Source organism: Labrus bergylta, chromosome 16, assembly GCF_963930695.1.
Source record: "Labrus bergylta chromosome 16, fLabBer1.1, whole genome shotgun sequence".
NCBI classification, from domain to species: domain Eukaryota; kingdom Metazoa; phylum Chordata; class Actinopteri; order Labriformes; family Labridae; genus Labrus; species Labrus bergylta.
The window spans coordinates 12,407,360-12,430,358 of record NC_089210.1 but is presented as its reverse complement, the minus strand read 5'-3'; the positions used below and the strand labels follow the sequence as shown (position 1 = coordinate 12,430,358).

Sequence of the window (22,999 nt, the reverse complement as noted above, 5' to 3'; positions counted from 1 at the left end):
TAATCACTTTATATGGAACTAAAATTTTGCACATTCAGCCCAGTTAATGATTGTTCAGTTGTACAGGAGCAGTGAGTGGACAGCTCTATGAAGGTCCCTATTCATGTTGTGGATTATTATTATGGAGTAGGCCACATCAGGACTTTAAACATTGGTCTAATAAAGGGTTTTCATGTCACTGACAAATCTCCCCAAGCAACACTTCCTGTGTAGATTATATAAAAACATTCTTTAGGTATTTTAAACAACCTGATTTTATCTGGGGTTTACACATTGTAAGTTTTAAATGAATGTATCACTTGATATGACTTCAATACTTTGAATGGAGGGCTTTGTTAATTTTATAAATTAAAGACATCATGGTGTAAAAAAATAACAGTCATGCATGTGGATTAAACCACCTTTCACATTCAATCAAATTTGTTCACAGGTAAAAAGGATTGTTGTGCTTCCTACCAATATTTCAGCAGTGGGTCGTCTTGTGTTCGAGTCACAATGGTGATGTGTAAAAGTACAAATTACACAATAACAATAAATATAACACGATGAAAGAAACATCTTTCCATTTCTATGGCTCACAAAGAAATCTCTTGTGCCAGATGTGGTGATATTTTACAATGTTTTAATTCGTATACACAAATATAATCCCTTTAATGTAATGTTTTCTTGTTTTGATAACGGAAACGGTTTTATAATTATGCAGACGGCAAAACTGTCATTTGTGTTTTAGAGGTTTGTGTACAGTTTCACACATTACGAAAGTGATAATAGTCGGATTCTTTTTCACACCATTTATCTCAAAGACTATTCTCACAAACGACTTCAAAATGTAAGAGCGATATTGGATGCTTTTACTTTGAAGGTTTCCAGACCGGAGCTGGAAATGATGACGAAATATGCAAGACGTCATGCTAGTTGTTTTGGCGGGATGCGGGTGTGACGCAAACATTTTCCAGACATGGGTCAGCTGTCAGAAGTTAGCAGAAGTTAGTTATGAACACAGCAACCGGAGAGAGGAAACGGCCACCCCCCGTTAAAGTGTTGTCCGGTCAGCTGAGGACGGCGAAAGAGAACCGGGGGAAAGCCGACAGCGGGGATGGATGGAGTGTCAAGCTGGGTAAGGGTCGCTCTCTTGCGGTCTCACTGGTGTGGATGCAGGGGACGGTGGTCGAGGTCCAGATAGACAGAAACACCGTCCTGCTGATGGACGAGACGGGAACGTTTGGTGTTCAAGGCGTCAACAGCATCCCAAAAGGAAAACCATGTTTGTCCCAAGGTAAATAAATAAATAAATAAATAAATAAATAAATAAAGTTAACGTTTTGAAAGCTGAAGACTGATAGGTTGTATGTTTCAGGCGAGACCAAACTATGTTTTATTTTACTTTACCATTGGATTGCCCAATTTCTTTTTCTTTTTTTTATTAGGTGATGCAAAACAATTCAAGTGTATGCTTTTTTTTCCCTATATTTTTCCTTCTTCTTTACTTAATTCCATTTTTATTTTATTTTCTTTCTTTATTAATATATATATATATATTTTTTTACTCCTTTTTCTTCTTTCCCCTCTGTTCCCCTGGATTGCCCAAATAAGGTCCAGACTCCCAGGGATCCTAAGAGACCGAGAGGCCCAGGCACTAGTGTTTGTCAAACAGCTATCTCAATTAAAAACAGTACAATGTCATGTCTTATAATAAGTCAGACCAGCAGCCTAAAGTCAGACATTTAGTTTTGATGAACTAAAAGGTAGATGTCCCAGCTCCTGAGAAGCTGGGACCACATAGATGTGTGGCCTTAATCACTTCAAGGTGTTGTTGTGTTTTTTTCAAAGGCGGCCACTGATTCGTTCTCTGTCCATCAGCTCGGCGATGAATCGATTTATAGTCACAGCTCTGATGCAAAACAAAACCATGTGATATGCTAGAGTGCCCAGTTCTTCATGTCCAAAGGGCCCTCAAGCTTATCAACGCAGCAATGACATCTTTGGATTATTTTCAGTCTTGTAAGACCTTTTTTGTTTTTTTAAGAGCAGAGGGTTTCAGCTATGTAAATTCAAATAAAATCAGACTGAACTTTTGATTAATGAAAGCTGTTCTCACACTAGTTAAACATGTAGAGACCAAAGACTGTATGCAGGTGTTGTGTTTGGAATATTAAGAAATTGGAAAAATCTAATGTCAGTGTCCTACTCTTCATCATAGATCACATATAAATATTTTACCTTTGTTTTTCTTTAAGAAATAAACAACACTGATAATTACCTTGTTAATTTTCAAAGATTATTTGTACTAACTGGAAAACGTCAGTCAGGATTATTTGGTGTAGCCTACCCTCTTACATTATGGATATGAAAGATGGATGGGATGGTGTATCTGAATACTGCAATGAAAGTCTCACAGCCTCATGTCGTCGCATCACCATCCTCGTTTCCTCGAATCTTTTGTCACTGAACAATCAACCACCTGCTGCTTCCCTTTCTTTCTTTTTCTTCTTTTTACAGGCAAATATGTCATGGTGATGGGCGTCATCCTGGCCGTCTCCCCGGAGCCAGTCATCCGTGCCGTTAAGATGGCAGACCTCTCGGAGCTCGCCGCACTTCACAGACGGATGTGGAAGCTGGAGGTGGAGGAGCTACAGCAGCTGTTGGCGTGAATGCAGAGAGAACAACGTGCTGCTGTGGAGCGTGCGTGTGTGTGCGTGTGTGTGTGGTACAAAAAACCTCACGGGACTGAACTGGGGAAGGATCTTTAGTGGGAGTTATGATGCAAACGTAACACTCTATTATATTAAAGTATTTATACTATGATGTTTGACATTTGAAAAGCAGATGTTTCCCTCTTGGCTCCAACCTTAAAGACTCATTTAGATTTAAAGAGAGGAGCTGTAGGGTTCAATGCTGGAGTTATTGCTGTGATGGTTTACTTTGGAGCACATGTGAGGCTGAAGTGAACTTCCTCTAAAAATGACTGACCAATGGTTATCCAGCTGGAGGAGCGGTTTCCTGTTTAATATATTTACCGATGCTTGGGGAGAAAAGTAACACAGAGGAGAATCTTGTTTCTTGAACATATCTTTAAGAATGACTACTGAGATTATCAAAAGTTCAAAAATGTAGAAATCAATTTGGAGATGAAACAAAGCGGTTCAACAAGAATGTGTGTGAATGGGATTAGTTATTGACATTTTTTTATTCATTTGTAAATCAGTTCATGAGATGTTCAAACCTTCAATGTTGAATTAGAATGGAAACAGTTTCAGTCTTTGAACATTTGTGAACTTTTTTTTCCCGATACTGCACGTATTCTACCGCACAGGTTCTAATCATCACTGAAGCGTCTCCATTTCATTGTTCTTCTTACTCAACACATTTCAGAGGAAAATATTAATAAAGTAAGTTGTCAAAAATCTTGATCAATGGCTCGATTTCATTCACACGACTCACAGTATCGCTCCATATAATCAGTTGGTAGTCGGTCATCTCTAAACCTGAAGGTTTGGGGGTTCGATCCCCAGCTCCTGCAGCAGCATGTTCGATAAGTCCTTTGACAAGACGCTGAACACCAAGTTGCTCCTGCTGCTTTGTCAGCGGCATATGAATGTGTATGAATGGATTAGTAACCTCTGCCATCAGTGTGTATGTGTGACATGCGGTGTAAAAGTGCTCAAGTCCATTTACCAAATGTCACCAAGTATTCTGAAATATAAACCAGTTATTTACACAACGGGGTATAAAGTGTCACCTCCACTAACTAAAAGCTGTTAATACATTACTAATCCGTCAGTGAGAATAATGTACAACATTAATTAACAGCCATCATTTCATCTGTAGTGACTGCTGTGATATTGGAATAATAATATCAATGTGACTTTATTACCTCATTTTATTTGGCAAAAGATTCAAGTTCTTCTTCCCCCAGTGATCCCACATGTTAAATAAATGGAACACCAAGAAGTTTTGACACGGATTTAAAAAACGAGGCTTTATTTGGCGTGGTGCCCATTACACAGGTAACACTGTTAGAGAAATGGAAAAGTGAGAATGCCAACTGAACTCTCAATTTAAGTAATCCATACTTAAAACTTGTTGAAGGGCAAAGATCATTAACATACAAACTGTTTTATTGAAAGAAATTACTTTGTTTTAAGGTCATCTGTGTCTCTGAACGTGGCCTACACATGCTGGTGTCACCACCATCCTCAGATATTCTACTGAACGGTGCAAAGCAAAAGCTTCAAAGTGTCTCACACTTTTTGCTGTTAGCATTAACACTCCGGTAGGCGAATCTAAGTAAACCAGCCACCAATCAGAGGGCTGGTCCTGAACCCCCTCTCTAAAACCATGCCAGGATCATTTTATTCCCTGTGCACTTCAGAGGCCCCTTCAAGGATCACCTGACTCAACACTTTGTTTGAATACTGCATTATTTGCAAGTGAACATGAATATTGACGTCACATGATTTATAAAATGGGTTTAAGGAGAAAACTGTATTTTCCAAAGTCATTGTCATTTGGTGCTATAAGATGGTCTTTTCTGGCTTTGGCAAGTTTCATCAAAAGGAATTCCCTGCGCTCCATCCACTCTTTTAGTTCCTGCGCCCCATGTGCCAGTTTACACAAGTCGTCCTCCGTGCACGTGTCTTTGAGAAACCTGTCAGAAAAACAAATGTGAAACCACCAGAAACGTCAGGAACCGTGCTGAGACGTGCAGTTTTTTTTTTCCTTCTTCCGCTCACGGTCTTACCTCTCACAAACTTTGAAAGTGCCCGTGGGAAATCGATACTGCCAGCAGTTGTGATCGTCCTCAGAGTTAAACACTCGGTCTTTGTGTTTTTCTGAAGTGATATGCTGCTGCCACTGTTTCTCACTGTTGCAGTTTTTACCACACAGCCAACAGTGATTGCCCGCCTGTGAAAAAACACACAGAAAACCCCAGTTACACAGATGACGTACAACTGTCTTGTTTCTTCATCATTTTTGTCAATACGTTTCCATGACAAATTCTCATGACCTAAATCTTTCTGAAACAAGTGTGTAAACATGGAAAATAAGAAATAAAATTCAACGCCTCGTCTTCATCGTGGAAAAAAAGGTTGTTGACCAAATAAAAGTCTTTGATAACCACAATTAACTTTAGAAAATGGGAAGAATAAGCCACCTTAAGGACCGGCTTCCACTAAGGATTTTTTTTTGCTCTACAGCAACCTACAACCTCAGTTTCAGAGCGAGAGTTCCCTTTCACTCTCTTTCAGGATCCTCAGGTCCACTATTTGCTCTTTTGCAGAAGACATTCATTTCTGCTTCACCGCAGCTCAAACATTGACTTGCAGTGGGAAGGGGGTGGGGGGGATACTTTAGTGTCTATCAAAAAAACTAAAAATCGCAGGACTAACTGGTTGTTGGAGCTCTACTGAAAATTAAAGTCTTCGGATCAAAAAGCTATTCATATTCATTTATCTCGACTTTTTAACACAAAGCCCTAAAACGGATGACTATTTGCTGATCTTTGAAACTCACCACTTCTTCAGCGTAGTCTGTTGGCATGTGGATCTGTTTGCCGTTCTCCCTCACAGAGTTACTGGAGGCCTCATCACCCCAGCCAGGCTTTTGAGACTGCAGCCACTGCTCATAAAGCTGATCCATATCTGGAACTAGATGAGAGGGTAAAATGACTGATTAGTGAAGTCACATCAAGTTTGAATTCTATTCAACTAATGGAAGTCAAACAAGAAACCAAACTCACTGTTGTTTTCCTTCATGTAGGTCCAAAGGTCTCGTTCTTCAATGCTGTGAGCAAACGTGCAATTCCCAATGTACTGACACTTCTTGCCAGCCGTCACATGCATGCAAATCTGAGAAAGAACAAAAACATGTTGTGACTCTGCTGGAGACTTGTTCAAAACAAAAAACACAGCTTACAAATAAGATATGATAAGATAAGATAATCCTTTATTTATCCCACAATGGGGAAATTTACAATAAAATAACCGTCAGGATGGAAAACATGTTGCGCACATACCTCAAATTGAGATGGGATGGGTTTTTTGGTTGGAAGTGGTCGAACTGTTGTCCACTTTTTCCTTTCATGGGAACTTACAAGCACCACCCGCCTGTCTTTGGCCCATCTGAGACAGAAAACAGACGTTGAGTTTGTGGCGTCACCGACTATTCACATTTTTTGGTACCAGAGGCTGCTGAGTACTCACGTGTGTCTTGCTTTGGCTGAACAATACTTCTTGTTTTTGTCAGCTTCACTGAGTTGGCCGTTCCTCCAGCACTGGCCGCAGACAAACATCATCTTCAGAGTTGGAGGCCCGAAGCGTCTTTGGGTACATGTAATCTGCTATGAAATGCAAGAGCTGGTTACAATCTTTGTAAGTAACACATGATTTTACCAAATGCAGCACAACTCGAGGGTTGTTTGTTAACCCAGAAACATTCAAACCCAGTTTGTGCAGGAAGTTGCTTGATAAATGTATATCTATCAGGGAAGTGATAAAAATCATTCTGTTGGGCTTACCTGGGCTCCCTGGAACGAAGCTGTTGCATTTGCCTCTTGGACAATACTTTCATGGGTGATTCCTTTATGACAGAATAAAAACGGAATGAATGGAAAAATGATGCAGAGAATATATGTCTTCTGTATTCCAACACCATCAAGCCCCCTTTGAGTATTTTGAAAAAGCAGCCTTACCATGCTCGTGCTGCATCATCCAGACCTTCAGCTCGATGAGGCTGTGGGCATAGAAGCAGTCGTCTTCTCTCTGACAGCCGTAGCGGACCTCATGGCGACAAAGATCCAGCTGGCAATGAGGACTCAGCGGTCGGATTTTGGAATAACGAACGGTGGTCTCTTTCAAAATGTGGACCAGGCACCTGAGAGACAAACAAGACAACAGTGTCTAACCAGACTTCCCCTGCTTTTTAAAATGACCTGAAACGTTAGCACAAGGTACTGCTAACGAGTACCATACTTGAACCATAAAATGAACCCTTTCAAGTGACGTGTAAAGACTTACTTATGATCCTCAAAGTCGTGCTTTGTCACTGGATGAGAGCAAAGTGTGGGGTCATCTCTATTGGTTTTGCTGATTATTCTGGGTTTGTGGTCAAAGCACACCTACAAATTAAACAGCATGCAATTAAATTAATAATCAATACTTAAAAAGAAACGTGATAATTAGAGCATCATACCCCAGGATAATATTATTAATTATCAATCATACATTCCCATTACATGCTAATAATAAGCACCAGACAAGGACAACAATTATTACAAATAAGCAAAGTGTTAGATGGCCTCATTTTCATTTTGGGTTTGGAAAGAGCAAAGTCTGTGCTCGTAAAACTTGTGCACAATCAGTTGATGCCATTACAACAGATTTTTTTCAAATGTAGATGAACAATGACAGGAGCAATGGGTTGAAAAACAGTGTTTCAAAAGGGGCTCACAGGGTCAATAAATACTCACTCCACAGAGAAACATGAATATCCCATGATGCTCCTGTAAGATCTTGGGGACAGTGAGTCTGATGTGCGAGTTGGGTCCATAAGGATCAAACAGGAGTTCTCTGGAGATAAACCCTTTCCGCTCCAGAGTCCACACATCAATCTCTTCCTGACAATATGCAAATGTGCAGTGTCCTGGGTACAGGCATTCTTTTCCAACAGCCACCTCTGAAACAAAACACCGGGGGAGTTTTCATATGACAAGTTAAACAGAAGTGTTGTGTTACGTTAAATGGGAAAGGGCCTGAAATCAAGATCTAAATTCAACAAGGGTAGGTAGGGACATATAAAAGCAAGGAGGAAGTAAGAGCTGAACATTAAAACACGCCCATGGAACAGTATTTGCATAAATTCCAATTCCTAAGAAGTTGGGACATTGCGTAAACGTTTATAGAAAATGTGATGTTATGATTAGCAAAACATTGAAACCTTTTTTTTTTTTTTTAATAATTGAAAAAAGCACGACAACATGTCAAAATGAAACTAGAAATGTCAACGTTTTGGTAAAACGATATTCCCACTAATGCCAGCAACGCATTTAAAAAACAGTTTGGACAGTGATGTGTTTAGCATGCTGTTGCATTGAGACACATTTGTTATTGTGAAAGTGGAATGTTTATTGTTTAATGAAGGACTTCAGCCCTTCAACAGTTCAGAGACTCCTTTGTTATTTTATGCTTCAAAAATAATGAATGGGTGACAGAAGGCCAGTTTTATCACCAGGGCTGTTACCATGGAGCCATGCTGATGTAACATTTAATGTACCCTCCTTAAAAATGAAGTTCTCTTTTTGCCAGCATATTGTTGTTGTTCCAAAACCTCTAAACATGTTTCAGCATTCATGTTGCCCTCACAAATGTGCAGCTTATGCATCCCCAAACCATCACAGATGTTGACTTTTGAACTAGGCATATACCGTGTAACAAAACTGGATGGTGAAGTCAAATTTTAACTCTTCAGATCTCAGCAGTTCTCCTCTTAGCCATGGTTTGTTTTAAATGAGCCCAGACCCTGAGAAGGAGACAGCGTTTCTGGGTCTGCTTTATATAAAGTTGTCTCTTTTGTATGGTAGAGTGTCAGCTAGCATTTGTGAATACAGCGATGAACTTAGTTCAAAAGGCAAAGTTTCTTTGAAAGTGGATCGATCTGTTTTTAATGCGGGGCCATCCATCCGAGGGCCTAAAGATGACTGCCAACGGATATTGTTTTTTAGCTTTGTCCCCTGCATGCACATTTTTTTTTAGATTCTTTAAATAAATGTATTGTAGAGAATGAAATCCAATGATTCTTTGTAATTTTATGATAAAAACAATCTTATAAAGTCTATTTACCAGCAGTCCTTCACATACTTTCACATGGTCCCCATCTCTTTAAATAGACTCTAAATAGGCCTTTTTATTCCTAATCATGTTGCCAGTTAACCTTATTAACCGTTTTAAGTTCCTTCAGACGTTTTCAATCTTATGTTGCCATTGTCTCAACTTTTTTGAGACATGCCGTTGGCATCAAATTCAAATGGGGGCGTATAATATTCAAACAAACAATGAAACTACTCAAGTTTAAACACATCATCATCACAGCTGTCTTTGTGTCATTTTCAGTCAAATATGAGGTTTCAATATTTAGCTAATTATTTTTTAATTACATTTTACACAGCACTCGTCACAAAACTGTGGCATGTATTCACGAGATGATTAGAACATAGAATGAAAATGATTAATATCAAAGTGAATGCAAGTATTTCTAAGCACTTTAAATGTACGCAAGTAGAAATGTTACCTTTACAAATGTAATAAGGTCCGACATATTGGGTTTTTGTAGGTCTGGGCCGAATGAGCTTCCATGATTTGTCAGGTGAATGTTTGATTCTGCCAAGTAAAGCATCCTTTTTACATTTATGCTCCTCAGTATGAAGTGCATAATCCAACACACCGGGCCCTGTGGAAAAATAGAAAAAACATATATTAAAACACACCTTATATACGACACAGGCACACAGCTCGCTGTAAAAACAATTCCTCACCAGTTTTGACGTAGCAGATCGAGCACGCCTGTCGGAATTCATGAGTCTCAGCTAATGGGTTCTTGGCTAAATCCACAGCGGGGGGTAGACCCTTCACTTCAGGCATCCCCACAGCCATTCCCATAGGGGTGATGTTATTGTTGAGCTGTGGTATGAATGGATTTGCAGCATAATCTGAAATTAAAACAGAGGAAAGACAAACAAGAGTGCATGAGAGAGGCTGATGTTAATCTGAGCAGAATAAGTGATAAAGCAAGACAGGATACAAAGTGGCCTTACCTGTTTTAAAGTCTGAAATGCTGAGACTATCCAGAGAGTCCAGTGGTGGTGTAAGGGCATCAAAAGTGTCCATGCCAAAATAAGCACTATTCCCTGACTTGTGATAGAGTGGGGGCAGATTGACGGTGCACTGCTGCGCGCTGCTGTAAGGGAAAGAGTTGATGTGAGATGGCATCAGGAACGGACTGGATATGGTGCTGCCCGAGGCAATACTGGTAGGCAAAGGAAGAGGCCCCTTCACCGTGGGTATAACCTGAAGGAAGAAACAAACAAAAGTCACACCTGTTCCAAAATCAACACCTTGTCACAATTTATTCATCAACCTGACCCTAGGTCCGTGTCAGCGAACTCACCATGGCTGATTCAGGGCCAGCTTGGTCCAGTAGATCGTCCAAGTCGTCCCCAATAATGTCTGCGTCAAAGTCCTGACTGGATTCCAGCATCGAGCAGGAATTACTCCCCCTGCACCCGTTAACAAATGTGGGCACAGGAAGAGAAACAGGCGAGGGCACAGACACAGGCAGGGTGACGGACTCGAAGCCCGGAGGCTCAGATAAAGTCAAGGGGGGCACAGATGAGATACTGTTGATGGCAGGAAGTTCATCCACAACGGCATCATTCAGAGACGGGTGAACCGCAGCTGGAGCTTGAATTGGACTCGGGGCTGGAGCTACGGCGTTCCTGTCCACCGTCAGCTGAGGCACTTCTTCAAAAACATCAGAGAAAAACAGGATGAGTGATCTTTGTCCTGTCGCAACTGAATTATCCAACCAAAAATGTATGAAGTGTTTAAGTTACCGATTTCTATGTCTTCAACTGAAGACGAGCCATGGGTAAACTGGAAGAATCACAGGGAAATAAATGAACAATGACATTTTTAGGACAGTACAAATACATATTCAGAAGGTGCAATGGAATGTTTTGTGCTGCTTACCTTGTCACATGATGCATCTTGATAATTTGACCCTCTCAAAACATTCAAGGCGGGCTGTTTTAACAGAACAACAAAAGCTGACTTAAGAATTTAAATTCTCATTTAGTTAATTATACAAGACTACAGGCCTCAATGCTTTTCTTTTTGTAAACCATAAACCTGAGATTACGTGTTTTAATTCTTTATTTCACCAACTCAAACATGTCAAACTTAATCTCAGAAATATGAAAAAATGAGAGAATATTTTTAGTAAATCAGGGATCAGGGAGCATCGGACAACGACAAAAAAAAAAAAATATATAGAAAGAGTGACGATGATATCGGAAACACGTACCTTACTCCTCACATAGGCTTTACGGATTTTCAATCCCAAAATTTTGGCAAGGTCCTGGGTCAGCTGTGTGACACTGGCGTCCTGGCGAAACATAACATTCACAGTTTATTCAAATATATATATATAGTGTTAGAAATGTATGCTGTTTTTTTTATGTTCATAATTTGTAAAAAGTAAAAAAAATAAAAAAATACATTCTACCTACAGGATGAAACCAACTATTTCCCAAAACACCTTAGTTTTTAAATATAGTGTGTGAAACATGCTTAAAAAAGTCTGGACTTAGACACTCCTTTTGCATTCATTTCAGCCGGTAATGATGCCAAACCAGCAATTAAATGCTGTTGAATAAAACTACAGTATTTAATTTAGACAGAGAAGAAGAAAGGTCGTCTACACGCTGCATCTTGCTAAACATTTTCCTGCATTAACATTACACTGACAGTCCTCTCTGTATTTAGCATTATCTCACTCCAGGCCAGGAAGTCAGTTGTGATGGAGGCGTATGGCCTTCACATCCTCAATTAAAGTAACTGAATAGTTATACTTATTCTTATAGTTCAAACATTGCGAACAGATGTATTAAGTCAGGAAATGAATCAAAACAAGAGAATCAAATGTGCACACTCTTCACTTTTACCTGAAATTTCAGAATTCCATTAGAATCGGTGTCAGGCAACATTACCTGAGGCACTGCTAGAGAGCATTTGGCAACAGCCTCATAGGCTTCTTGGTGTCTCCCCATCTCTTTTAAGGACTTGGCTTTCCTATACAGTGCTTTGTAGTTCCCCTCGTTCAGCTGGAGAGCCTTTTCACAGTCTTCTAACGCTTGGTCATAAAGTCCCTAGGAAAAACAAACAAAAACATGAAAAGCTTGACCCCAGAGCTGCAACAGAGAATAAAAGACCTTCTTCATTGATCATAAATTGACAGGACGTGTTGGGCGAGTCGAGGAAGGTGTGGGTGTGGTCTCTCTGGAGACAGCTGAGAGTTTTTAACGTCATGTTAACATGATTTAAAGCTGACAGACGCAGGAGGGAAGAGGGACAGAATGTTCCTCTGAAAGCATCTGTTTGAACCAAATGGACGTTTTCTCTCTGGGTTGCTTTGTGTCTCAACTTTTCAGATTTCAAAAGTTTGAAATGCGTCAACAGTTGCTCGCTCTAAAGACACAAAGAGACAGCGTTTTATTTAGGTGTAACAGATGTCGGATAAACTATAAATCACTTAATTGGGCAAACAAATCACAGTTTGTTATACCTATAGAAGAGTTACGACTTATCAACTTTCTAACACGTTAATTCCCGTTTATCTAGATTTGCATGAATGCCTCGTTACTGTACATCTCACTGAACCTCAAAGCCTTACTGTACGTTATGTTGTCAGAGTTATTGCAACCTTTCTTAGCCAACACTCCTTCCCTAAAACCACAAAAAGAGACTTGTAAATAACTTGATGAATACACGCAACAATTAGAAATGAAGAAAAGAATATTTTTGGACATTTTGAAAAAAAAAAAAAAAAAACTGCTGTTTGCTTTCTTGCTTGTGTCTTAATCTTGAACGAGTCTTGCACCAAAACATCTCCAGGCATCAGCAAAACTACAGGAAGTGGCTGTGACCAGCCAGGGGGAGAAATAGTCTGCACTCAGACCATAAAAGGATCCGATGTCAAAGCTATAAATAAGTACGAGAAGTGTATCAGAAGTGCATTGTGATCCTGCCTACAGTTGTTTTTAAACTTATCTTTAAAAGGGTGTAACAGAGGAGTAACAGCATAAAATGTGTCATCGCTCAACAGTGTCAGTATACAGCTCCCCTGTCTTTGTGCTAAGCTAGGCTAACCTAATCGCCTCATCTAACTTCTGGTAAATTGAATTATGACATTTCCGAAAATGTGGAGCTTTAGTCACAGCTTGTTTTAACTTCAGAAACTGGTGTTCCACTAAAATTTCGGAGTGAACTGATGTGAGAACCCAGCAGGATATAATCCGGAGAATTCCCCTCGAACGAGAAGGATGGTGCTGTGACATTTATTCCCTGCGATCGGTTGCACCATAGATTGTATGCCAGCGACTGCTGCAATCTCCGTGCACATAATCAAACTGCTGCATTGTGTTTTCTGTTGGCCAGTATGTTCTACAGCTCTTTTGTTGATATTGTGATTCTGTCAAACTACAAACTCTCATTATAGCATCGAATGCAGACTCTGTGGCTTCGTCCCCCGCTTCAGTGTCATTCTTCTGAGGTCATGTTGTTGTATGAAAGCTGTGACACCCGCCACTGTAGCTCTGCTTGACTTCTAATGCTCCAATATACAGATAGAAACCAGCACAGTGGACAGGTGGAATCTCTCAGCTCGGAGCATCAAGAAAAATGGAGATAAAAGTTGCATGTAGGCTGTGTCATGTTTAAATGGCATAGAACTACTCAACTGGAGCAATGTGTTAGCAGCACAGGCTTGTGGACTGAAAGCTGGCGGTGCAAGCGTTGCTAACGTAAGCCACCACACTCTGCATAATGATCATTCATTAATTACCTGCAGATGCTTACATCCAGTGTTAAGCGGTGTTGAGTAATTTGTGCTCAATTACAGCTGTTTTCCAAGAGGCTGGATTCATAATTTAATTTTATCAACAGGGAAATTAGTCCCGAATAAACATCTCTTGTGTAGAATGTAGACTCAAAGTATAATTAAATGTAACTTGTCACAAAAAAAGACATCAAAAAGGTCAGGCCCTACCCCGCCACGTCACAGCCCTTCATGTCCTCAGACAAAGACGAGCTGTAAAGGTCGAGTCACAAAGTGAAACAATGCGAGGTCTCAAATATTCGTCCCGCACTTCTCTTCTCGTCTTTGAGGGTTTTGCTGTGTGCTCTTTCCATGGAAAGTCTGCAAACTCTCGAAATAAATTCCACTTTAAAGCCTCTCTTTTTGTGTTTGAAATGAGGCAAAAATGGTGAGTACACACTCCAGTCTGTCTGAGTTTTGATAAATGACATAAGGGGATGTTCTGGCACTCGTGTCTTTTTCTCGGTAAGAGTTTGAGTTAAAAGGTTGCTTTGACATTTTAGTCCTAACATTATTGTTGAGTCATTTTTTTCATTTCCTATTGAGTAATGCTGCAGATTCATTGAAAGAACTCGATGGAAGGAAAGTACAAGTGTAACTCCAAAGACTATTGGCGACTGTGTTCCTCTTAGGCGTGCCAGTGAGATAGAATGCATAATAACAGGTCATAATAACAGACAGTCAGCAGTCATTAGTGATAATCACAGAAACATCTGCCTTAGGCAGGTCACAATGCCTGCTTTGGGAAAAGTTGACGAGGGGTTTGACACTATTTTGAAAAATAAATAATGGCACTGTTCTAAAAGGCTGATCTAATCAGAGCATCACAGAGACTCTACAGCACAGATGAGGGTAGGGGAACTACCAAGTGACGACAGAGACAGCGCAGGGGGAAAGTCGATCAAGTCAAGATGACAAAAACATATACATTATGTCAATAGGTCAACATTTTTTGATGTCATCATAATCAACTCATGTGTATGAAAGGTCAAATGGTTTCAATATCAGGAGTGTCACTGACAAAGGACAAAAAGAAAAAATAACTCCCAGCCCCCCCGACAAGCACATCCCAGATGCACAAAAACGTTACCTAAAAGTTATTGCTATTTAAAGTATGTATTTGTCTTCAGCAACAAACTGTAGGTGAATGCCATTAAATAGTTAAATATTGTGTCATTTAATAGTTGGCACCATAAGGTAAGGGGGGGACTGGGGGTCTAAACGTTCCTCCTTTCTAATGAACTATCATTTTCAACTTGATATGATTTTGATCCAGTCTTGTGTCCACTTTTGTGTCTTTTTTTTTTTTATCTTTTAAGTTTTAATCAGGATTTTTGCTCACATTAATGACAGATCATTTATTTGAATACATTAAAACACGTGGACTTTAATAGTTACTATTTTTTTCATTTAACCCCCGCAGAATTCCTGGAGCTGTAACTTCAGACAAATAACAAATGTATGGTTCTGATGAGGGCTGCAACGATTCGTCGACATTTAAAAACAAAAATTGATGAGAAAAATCAGTCTGCGATGTGTTTCGAACGTTAGTTGGTTACATCATCGTGCATGCTTTTATGCTGTGTGCCGACATAAGATTGTTGCTGAGTGGAGTGAGTCATCTTGCATGAGAGTAAAACATGCAAAACAGTGACCGAGAAGTGACAGGAAAACAAAACATGGCATCATTTCCCCCTTGACGCTTCAAATTAAAGTGTCAACCTTTCCTGCTTCAGAGACCTGACTGTAGTCAGAAAGCACAGGGGAGACTTAATGGTCTGCTCCAGGGCTGAACTTGTCGCTAACTTTCACTCTCACTGGTCTGCAGCAAACCGTAGCAACACATGGGAGCCAGGTAGAAGTTGTGGTGTCAACTGTTGAACACACAGCTTAAACTGTACATTCATCCTGTTATTTCTTACAGCTACCAATTGCTCTCTCAACTACTCCGGTCATGACAACAGAGTCACTCTCACACACTCGCTGACTTCCAGTCATCACTCCCTCTACCGCCCAAATAAAGCTACCCCGTACAAGTAAAGGATCTCCTGCAAGATTTATAACGCGAACCACGCATGTCATGGAATCCAGAATTGCTGATGAATCCAAAAGAATCACATCCCTGAGTATATATATTCCCCAAGAAAAAAAAAACAGATAATGGTTAACATCGTGTGATCGGCCAAAACCAAAGAAATCATCTTTTTTTTTTTTTAAAACTACCTTTTGTAAACATCCTCAATAATGTTCAAGTTCTACTTATCAAAAAACATACAACAAGCACTTAATGTAGTTAAGACTCAACAGAGTATGTAAACTATATGGTGAGTTCAAAGGGAGTGGGAATTCAAAGCAGATGGATCTCGAGTGCGACAGGAGCCCATACTCACCGGAACAATGTTAAGGTAGGCAGCAGCTCGATTTGCATACAGCTTTTCTAGTAAACCTATTGGAACACAGATTTCTTCAGAGTCAGCGTAGTCTGCTATACTCAAGGCTTCAGTGTACATCTCGATTGATTTTGTCCAGTCGCCTTCTCTGAACACATCGTTTCCCTCTCCGAAAAGATTCCACACGAGATCCTTGATGAACACCTGAAAGTTTAATAGAACCAGATCACTACAAAACATCTTCAATGTGGAGCTGATTTTTGTTTCTTTCCTTTAATTTGGGCACACGTGCACAGATCAGTTAACCTCAATGCTGCGCAGGCAGTGTCAGAAGATGTCGAGTTATTTTTAGCATAGCTTACCTCATACTGATCTTGACTTCCAGGAAATGGAAGAGTTGATCTAGAAGGAATGAAAAAAAGGTCATGATATAATCGAAGACTCAGCACAACAAAAACATCATAAAAGTGAGCTGATCAGTTACAGTCTTCAGAATTCAGAGCACAGTTTCAGTCAGAACAAAAAGAGATATGAAACTAAAATTGTGGTCGTCATTTTGTGGACATCAGTACATTTGGTTTATTCTTCCTTAGTACTTAAGCCTATACTTTTTTCTATTTCTGCATTGTTTGAAAAAAAAAAAAAAAGACCTCGACTTTGGATATCGAGACAGGAAGTTGTGTGTATCAGTGGTTTCTATGTGACGGCATTAATTATTATAGCTGCTGAAAGCACACAAGTTAAGAAGAGCTGTAAACAACTACTAAATGGTTCCATTTGGCTTTAACTGTCCATTACGTACATTTAACTTTAGTTTTTAAAATAGAATACAGATCAGCAGATATTTCTTCAGTGGGTGGTGTGTCTACATCTACCACACACCAATAAAAAAAAACAAGTAAATCAGAGGATGGTCTAAATGAGGTTCTGAAAGCCAGCCAGAGGCATTAATACACAGTTTACAAATCTGCACGAGAACACATAAATGTCAGGAGTTGTTTTTAAATCATTTGGTGCATTGCTCAAAGCCATCTGTAAAATTAAAGGTTTGGTCATTGAACGTCGTGATGAGAAGCTGTGCAATAATCACGGCTAAAGCTGTTTCATTCTGCGTGTTATTGCTTTCTGGCATTTAAAGTTGCGTCCTTCTTTTTGCACGCCGAGGATGAGGAGGTTTAACTGAGGTTTATCACACTTTCATCTCAAGAAAACTAATGATCAAAACAGAAGCAATAAAAAGCCAGTGGGTATAAATATAGTGATCTTAATTTACAATTTAGACCAGTGTCAATGCCGGGGTGTACACAAATAAGTTACAAACTCAACTTTAATAGCTACATGATGTCAACTACATATAAATCCTGCTCCTCATCTAATGCCAGGTGGAGATAGGGACAAAAAATCTCAGAGCTCCCCTGTTCCATCATATCCATACACAAGCTAATCTATGGTGTTCAGTTTTAATCCTCATCTTAAGAATGGATTTTACTAAGTGGTACTTTATATTTTAGCTTACCGGTAATAGGACTGCTTCTGTAATAAATCCAGTTATGGTTAACATTTAACTTAAGAGATGCTCAGTTCTTCGCTGTGCTTATATTTTAAATCTTAGGGTGCACCCACACTAAGCAATCCGTACCTGCGCCCAAGCACGTTTGACCCCCCAAAGTCCAGTTCGTGACAAGCGTGAGTGCTCTAGTCCATGCTCAAACATGGCACACTTCCTTGAGCCTGGCATGGATGGAAGAGGTGTGCCTTGGCACGGTACAGTAAGCTCATGCATGAGCACAAGCACAGGCACGCAACATGGACACTAAACATGTCAGCCTTCCATTATCAAGACATCTCGGAGTGGAAAGGCTGTATCTGACCAAAATGACTCAAAATAAGCCACAAAGTCCCAGTGATTTTTTTCCCCGATGTGTGTATGCGGACTCTACCACATGTTCCTTTTTATATTGAGTCTGCCTGTCTTGGGAACCAGGCACACTTCATGATCATGTTTAAGCCATGCGTATGTTGTATGACAACGTTGTGTACCAAAGGTGACCTCGCTCAGGCCCAGTTAGTCCGGGTCTAGTATGAGTTTGCCCTGCCTTACGCTAAAGGTAACTTAGTTTCTGTTTTGATTTATTTTGAAAGTTATGACGGGAACATAATTAAAGCGAAAGAAACAAATAAGGGGGGGGGGGGGGGGGGGGGGGGGGTAGATCACCTGTTGTCATAATGGAATTGCAAGTGAAACTTTTAAACATTTGTTCTGTTATTTGGATGACTTGGGTTAATAAAATGTACTGCTGATGAATATTGGCAACAGAGGAGTGTACAGGCAAAGAGAGGAGGAGAGGCAGGGTGGGCAGACACTGCTGTGTGAGTTTCTGTGTGTGCGTCTGAACGCTTGTGGAGAAGAGAACTGAAGGACGGCAAACTGAGCAGATAAAAGTCGTGTGTGAACAAACATTGAGAGATGTTAGGGAATACACATACAGAACATGATATATAAGCTAACATAATTAAAATAGAGTCATGTGTAGCTTGAAATATTTTTTCTGTAAAAGGGACAACATAAAGAGTCGTATATAGGGCGAAGGCCGCGATTTTAAATGTAAATAATAACATCAATGACGTTTCTTTGATCGTGACAGGACAAAAAATAAATAAAAATTCTGTGAAAAAAAGCTGTGAAAGCCTACTTCAGTACTTTGGCCGGTATATTGAATAAAGCACTGGTAATAACTTTAAGTAATGGCTCTTTATGGTGGCGTTGAATTATCAGTCACAGACAGCTTTACGCACCATGACAGTATAGTTTCCATTTCACCACTGACACACAGGTTAGTATTTTAAGTTTCACTTTTGTTTTTAAAAGAAATAGAAACAAATACGATGTTATGCAAAACACCACTAAAACAGTAAGTCTATGTGATGTATGAATACAGAATTCGGATAGGGCAAATGTCCCGTATTAAAAAGCAGAACTGTAATATAACCAGAGGTGTGCTTTCTAGCTGTCAGTCAAGTGTCCGGGACAACAACATAGGATGCAAAGGTTACAAAGTGTCATGTTTAAAAGCAGTCGATAAAAAGGAACCCAGGAACAATGCCACTTACTGGATGAACTGCAGGCCTTTCTGAATCTCCTGCCAGCGACTCCGTCTGTCCTGACACGCTCCAGACATGTTTGCGTGTTTTATTGTCCACTCCTTGGTCAGAACCTGAAATCATGACATACAGTGTTACAATGACATGCAAACTGAAAGAGAGAGAGAGAGAGAGAGAGAGAGAAGACACATCAAATACACTCCTTGCTTATCATAAATCATCATCCAAAAGTTGTCAAACTGGTTGACTGAGAGATGACGCGCTAGGTGTTGCCAGGTTTATATTACAGAAAGTATTCAAATCCTTTTCTTTTCCTTGCCTCCTTTGTATACTGTCTGCTTCCGCGTGGAGTAATGACGACACACAGGTAGTTCCGGAAATAAAGACTCAGCGTTTGTGCGAGCTTTGTCCGCTGCTAAGGTTACCTTTGACAATTGTTGAACCTCTACTGTGAGCAACAATTTAAATTCTAAATATGAGAAGCTGTAGAGGAGAAGGGTTTAACGAAAAGAGGCCCGGGCAAACTGTTTTCGCGTATCCTCTACAGCAAGGTGTCCATTATCGGACATCATTTCCACAGCACTGTTATGAAACCTTTAAAATGTCCATGTCGTTAGAAATTCAAGTTCTACATTAGGCGTGAACAAAACAACAAATGGCTCATCTGTCCAAACACACTTTCTGTAGGAGTATACCTATTGTTGCTAGTCTTTTTTTATAATCATAGTTTATCAGAAAGGGGTTGCTCATAATATCGCGTAGGTAAGACTTTTCTCCCATCGTCATAGCTTAAAGTTCAAAAGCAAAAAAAACAATGGTTTTGACTGTTTCACGTGTTTAAAACTGTCTCCTAACATGATGAGCCGGGTTGCATCATCCAAAAAAAATATTACAGAAATGAGTCAGGAAGATGAGAACAGTGTTAGCTTCAGTCGGGTCCGACTCAGCCAAAAGCACAAATTAACTTCACATTATAAACAAACTGGCGCGTACAAAAGCTTTATTTGCCCCCCCCAAAAAATGTGTATTTAACGATGACAGCCTGTCTACTGAGGAAGACGCCGTATCAATAAAGTTTTTTGTGTTGTTTAGTTAATAAACGCGTCTTCACAGCGACGTGTCCGACAATGGACACAAGACATTTAGCGCACGTGTGCGTTACCCGCGGCGCGAGTCAAGACTTCTCGTTAGCGATCATCATCTGCTAGCAAAGGTTAGCAATGTGTATCTGGACACACTTTAAACACTACTAACACGAGTTATATGAAATGGTTAGACTCAACAGTTTCTTCCGGTGCTGGAGTCACACCAACATAACACCTCTGCGTGACGTTACCCAACTAAGTTTCTAGGAAGTAGACTGAACCTAACAAAGCATAGGTATGTCCAAGTTGAACTAGTTCCCCCAACGCAAACAATAGAGAGCAAATAGATGTTCAGCTTTTATTCCGAGACGCAGTGGACATCCTGCAATCGTGAAACAGCGGCTGTTGTTTGTACTTACATGAATGGATCTGTATTCCAAACAAACCTTAAGTCGGTCACCGAAAAGAGAGGGAAACTGATTTTTTTCGTTGTAGCTAAAATAACTTGACAAGATGTGCTGTATCCGCTGAAGGCCGCCCTTTACTTCTTCTTCGAACTGTACATGTGGTAGAGCAAACGTCGGCTCCAGAGCAGTGCTGCGCCCCTGTGGTAACATCTAATATGTCAGTAAGAAATCTGAGATCAATGAACCAGCATTTTTCCTGATAGTAAAAATTAAAAATCAGTTATAGTAATCAATAGAGATTATTAGTATATGTTCCTTGTGTATTATTATACAATAGGTATACACATTCAAACATATTGCACACATTTAAGTTGTATTATTGTTTAATTTTGCTTTAAATAGGGGAATGAGAATGACAACTGTATGTGTGAACGAAATGCAAAAAAAAAAAAATGTCATCATTTTCGTTTTGCTATTGAAAAACAAATCTATTTTTTTTTCTTATTCAGCAAATCTTATCTCGGTGATTTCCTTGTTCTTTCTTCTTTAACATTTTAATCACGTTACATTACAAATTCAAAAATGCACAACACAGCTCAATACTTTTCTCCTTATATCTTAACACATCCAGCCTCTGAGATCCTGTGCTCCTATACATTTGAGCTGTGGCTCACAAAGCGGAGGTAAAGGACGTCAAATGTGAGCATCAGATCACCCTGGTTCGAATCAAAGACATGTTAAATTATCTCTGTCTTTCTAATTGTATTATTTGATGGCTTATTAAGCTTTAGGAGTTATACTGTCTTGACTACAGCACATGATATAAATGTTTTGATGGTATCATGGGGGAAATTCATACAATCACTAACATTGAATCTCACACACCTTTTTAGATATTGTGGAGGGCATAAAAACTTGTTCTCTTCATTATTTCTCTACTAACAGGTGTTACACTATAGACCTGTGTGAAAAGCCAGACAGGTATCCTAGTAGGCTACTTCTCGTAATTTTTGGGACTTATTTGCATTCTTTGTGTTTTGTAAATTTTAATTTAGGAATAATTTATCCAGACTCTCTGCTGGAAAACAGTTTAATCATGAAAAAAAAATTGCAGTAATTCTGGGGTACTAATACACACAAAAAACCCTTTAAGTAAATTATTAGTAAAAGGTAAAATATATTATTCTACAATGACAAAAAAAGGCGAGAATTTGGATGGCTTTCAGTTTAACAGCACTGAAACCTTTCTTTTAATGTCTGTTTGCAAAATGTTGCTCCTGAAGTACTCTCAGTTTGTCCTCTGGAAGAAAACTTTAACAGAGAATTATCTTATTTATTCACTCTACTGTTCTTTCTGTACAATTGTACTTCAAAACAAATACAGTCTTTTAGTCATATAGGAGGTTGACTTCAGGAATAAAACAACAGAAACAGTCATGGATTTTGCTTTTGAGTTCAGCGTTACACATTTCTAGCTTGACTATGGCTTCACGTTGACGCTGAATGTTTCAGTTAGGTGAATTCAGCTTGATATGATCTGAATGCTGCCTGTATATTTTGTGAGGATGAACCCGGATGAACAGGTAGAGCAGGAAGTAATCAGATACACAGACATTGAGGGCCGCCTTTCCTCTTACAGAGTGGCAGCTCTCATTACTGCCAGGAGGAGGCGCTTATCTCTCTCTGTGCAGGAGCATCACTGAGGAGCTAAATCACACACACAAAAAAAACAGAATATGTCCCCTGTTATCTGGACCCACAGCGAGTGTCTTTTATGATGAAGAGGCCCTGACATTACTACATTATGAATGACAATGGAGTCCAGCGACACAGAGCTAAAAAAATAAAAATAAAAACACATCCAGGAAACAGAACACAAAGATGAAATGCAGTGATATGGCACTATGCATGCCATTTTCCAATTTGGGCGACAATTTGTCATATAAACAATCTCTACTGAGTCGGATGTAGCTCATGTCAGTAAATCACTGTGACAATAATGATAGCTACAGAAAGTACAACGTGTAGAATAGAGGGAGGGTCTGTTCTGTTCCCCCCACTGACATGTTTATTCACAAAGGGAAGGAGGCGAAAGAAGCGGAAAAGAAGATTGAGTCTGGGAAAAGTATATCATTAGTGTGTAATTACCATCATCTACAAGTCTGGGTGCATTTTTTTGTGAGGAGGCGGAACCATAATGTGTTTCATAACCAATAAAAAAAAGTGCTTTGTTCGCACCAACTATAGCTCTGAAGCTTATTGAAATCTACTGAAACTTGTTTACTCATATATTATTTTTATATCTATCCCCAAACAAATACTGTAAGAAGGTAAAAATATGAAGTTGGGTTGTGAACTGTGGGGGGGG

The 22,999-nt window shown here is 39.6% G+C and overlaps 2 protein-coding genes across 3 annotated transcripts; one reads left to right on the top strand and one right to left on the bottom strand.

Annotated features, from left to right (window-relative positions):
- Positions 1 to 899: 899 nt before the first annotated feature.
- rmi2 (RecQ mediated genome instability 2) lies at positions 900 to 3,410 on the top strand. The gene is made up of 2 exons (XM_020642515.3): positions 900 to 1,276; positions 2,500 to 3,410. The coding sequence occupies exons 1-2, from the start codon at positions 994 to 996 to the stop codon at positions 2,649 to 2,651; spliced, it is 435 nt and encodes a 144-aa protein (XP_020498171.1). The 5' UTR covers positions 900 to 993; the 3' UTR covers positions 2,652 to 3,410.
- Positions 3,411 to 3,964: 554 nt separating this feature from the next.
- zc3h7a (zinc finger CCCH-type containing 7A) lies at positions 3,965 to 20,788 on the bottom strand. 2 transcript variants are annotated; one of them, XM_020642510.3, is made up of 22 exons: positions 20,644 to 20,788; positions 19,149 to 19,252; positions 16,400 to 16,439; positions 16,038 to 16,241; positions 11,717 to 11,920; positions 11,077 to 11,157; positions 10,743 to 10,796; positions 10,607 to 10,646; positions 10,162 to 10,514; positions 9,809 to 10,061; positions 9,530 to 9,703; positions 9,286 to 9,444; positions 7,469 to 7,674; positions 7,017 to 7,117; positions 6,692 to 6,873; positions 6,518 to 6,579; positions 6,204 to 6,340; positions 6,017 to 6,122; positions 5,741 to 5,849; positions 5,515 to 5,648; positions 4,742 to 4,905; positions 3,965 to 4,648 (listed from the first exon to the last, which is right to left on the bottom strand). In XM_020642510.3, exons 2-22 carry the CDS (start codon positions 19,214 to 19,216, stop codon positions 4,459 to 4,461), a joined length of 3,021 nt encoding a protein of 1,006 aa, XP_020498166.1. In that variant the 5' UTR covers positions 19,217 to 19,252; positions 20,644 to 20,788; the 3' UTR covers positions 3,965 to 4,458. The 2 variants fall into 2 exon arrangements, with proteins under 2 accessions (XP_020498166.1, XP_020498167.1); XM_020642511.3 differs by having other exon boundaries at positions 11,762 to 11,920.
- Between the last annotated feature and the right edge of the window lie 2,211 nt (positions 20,789 to 22,999).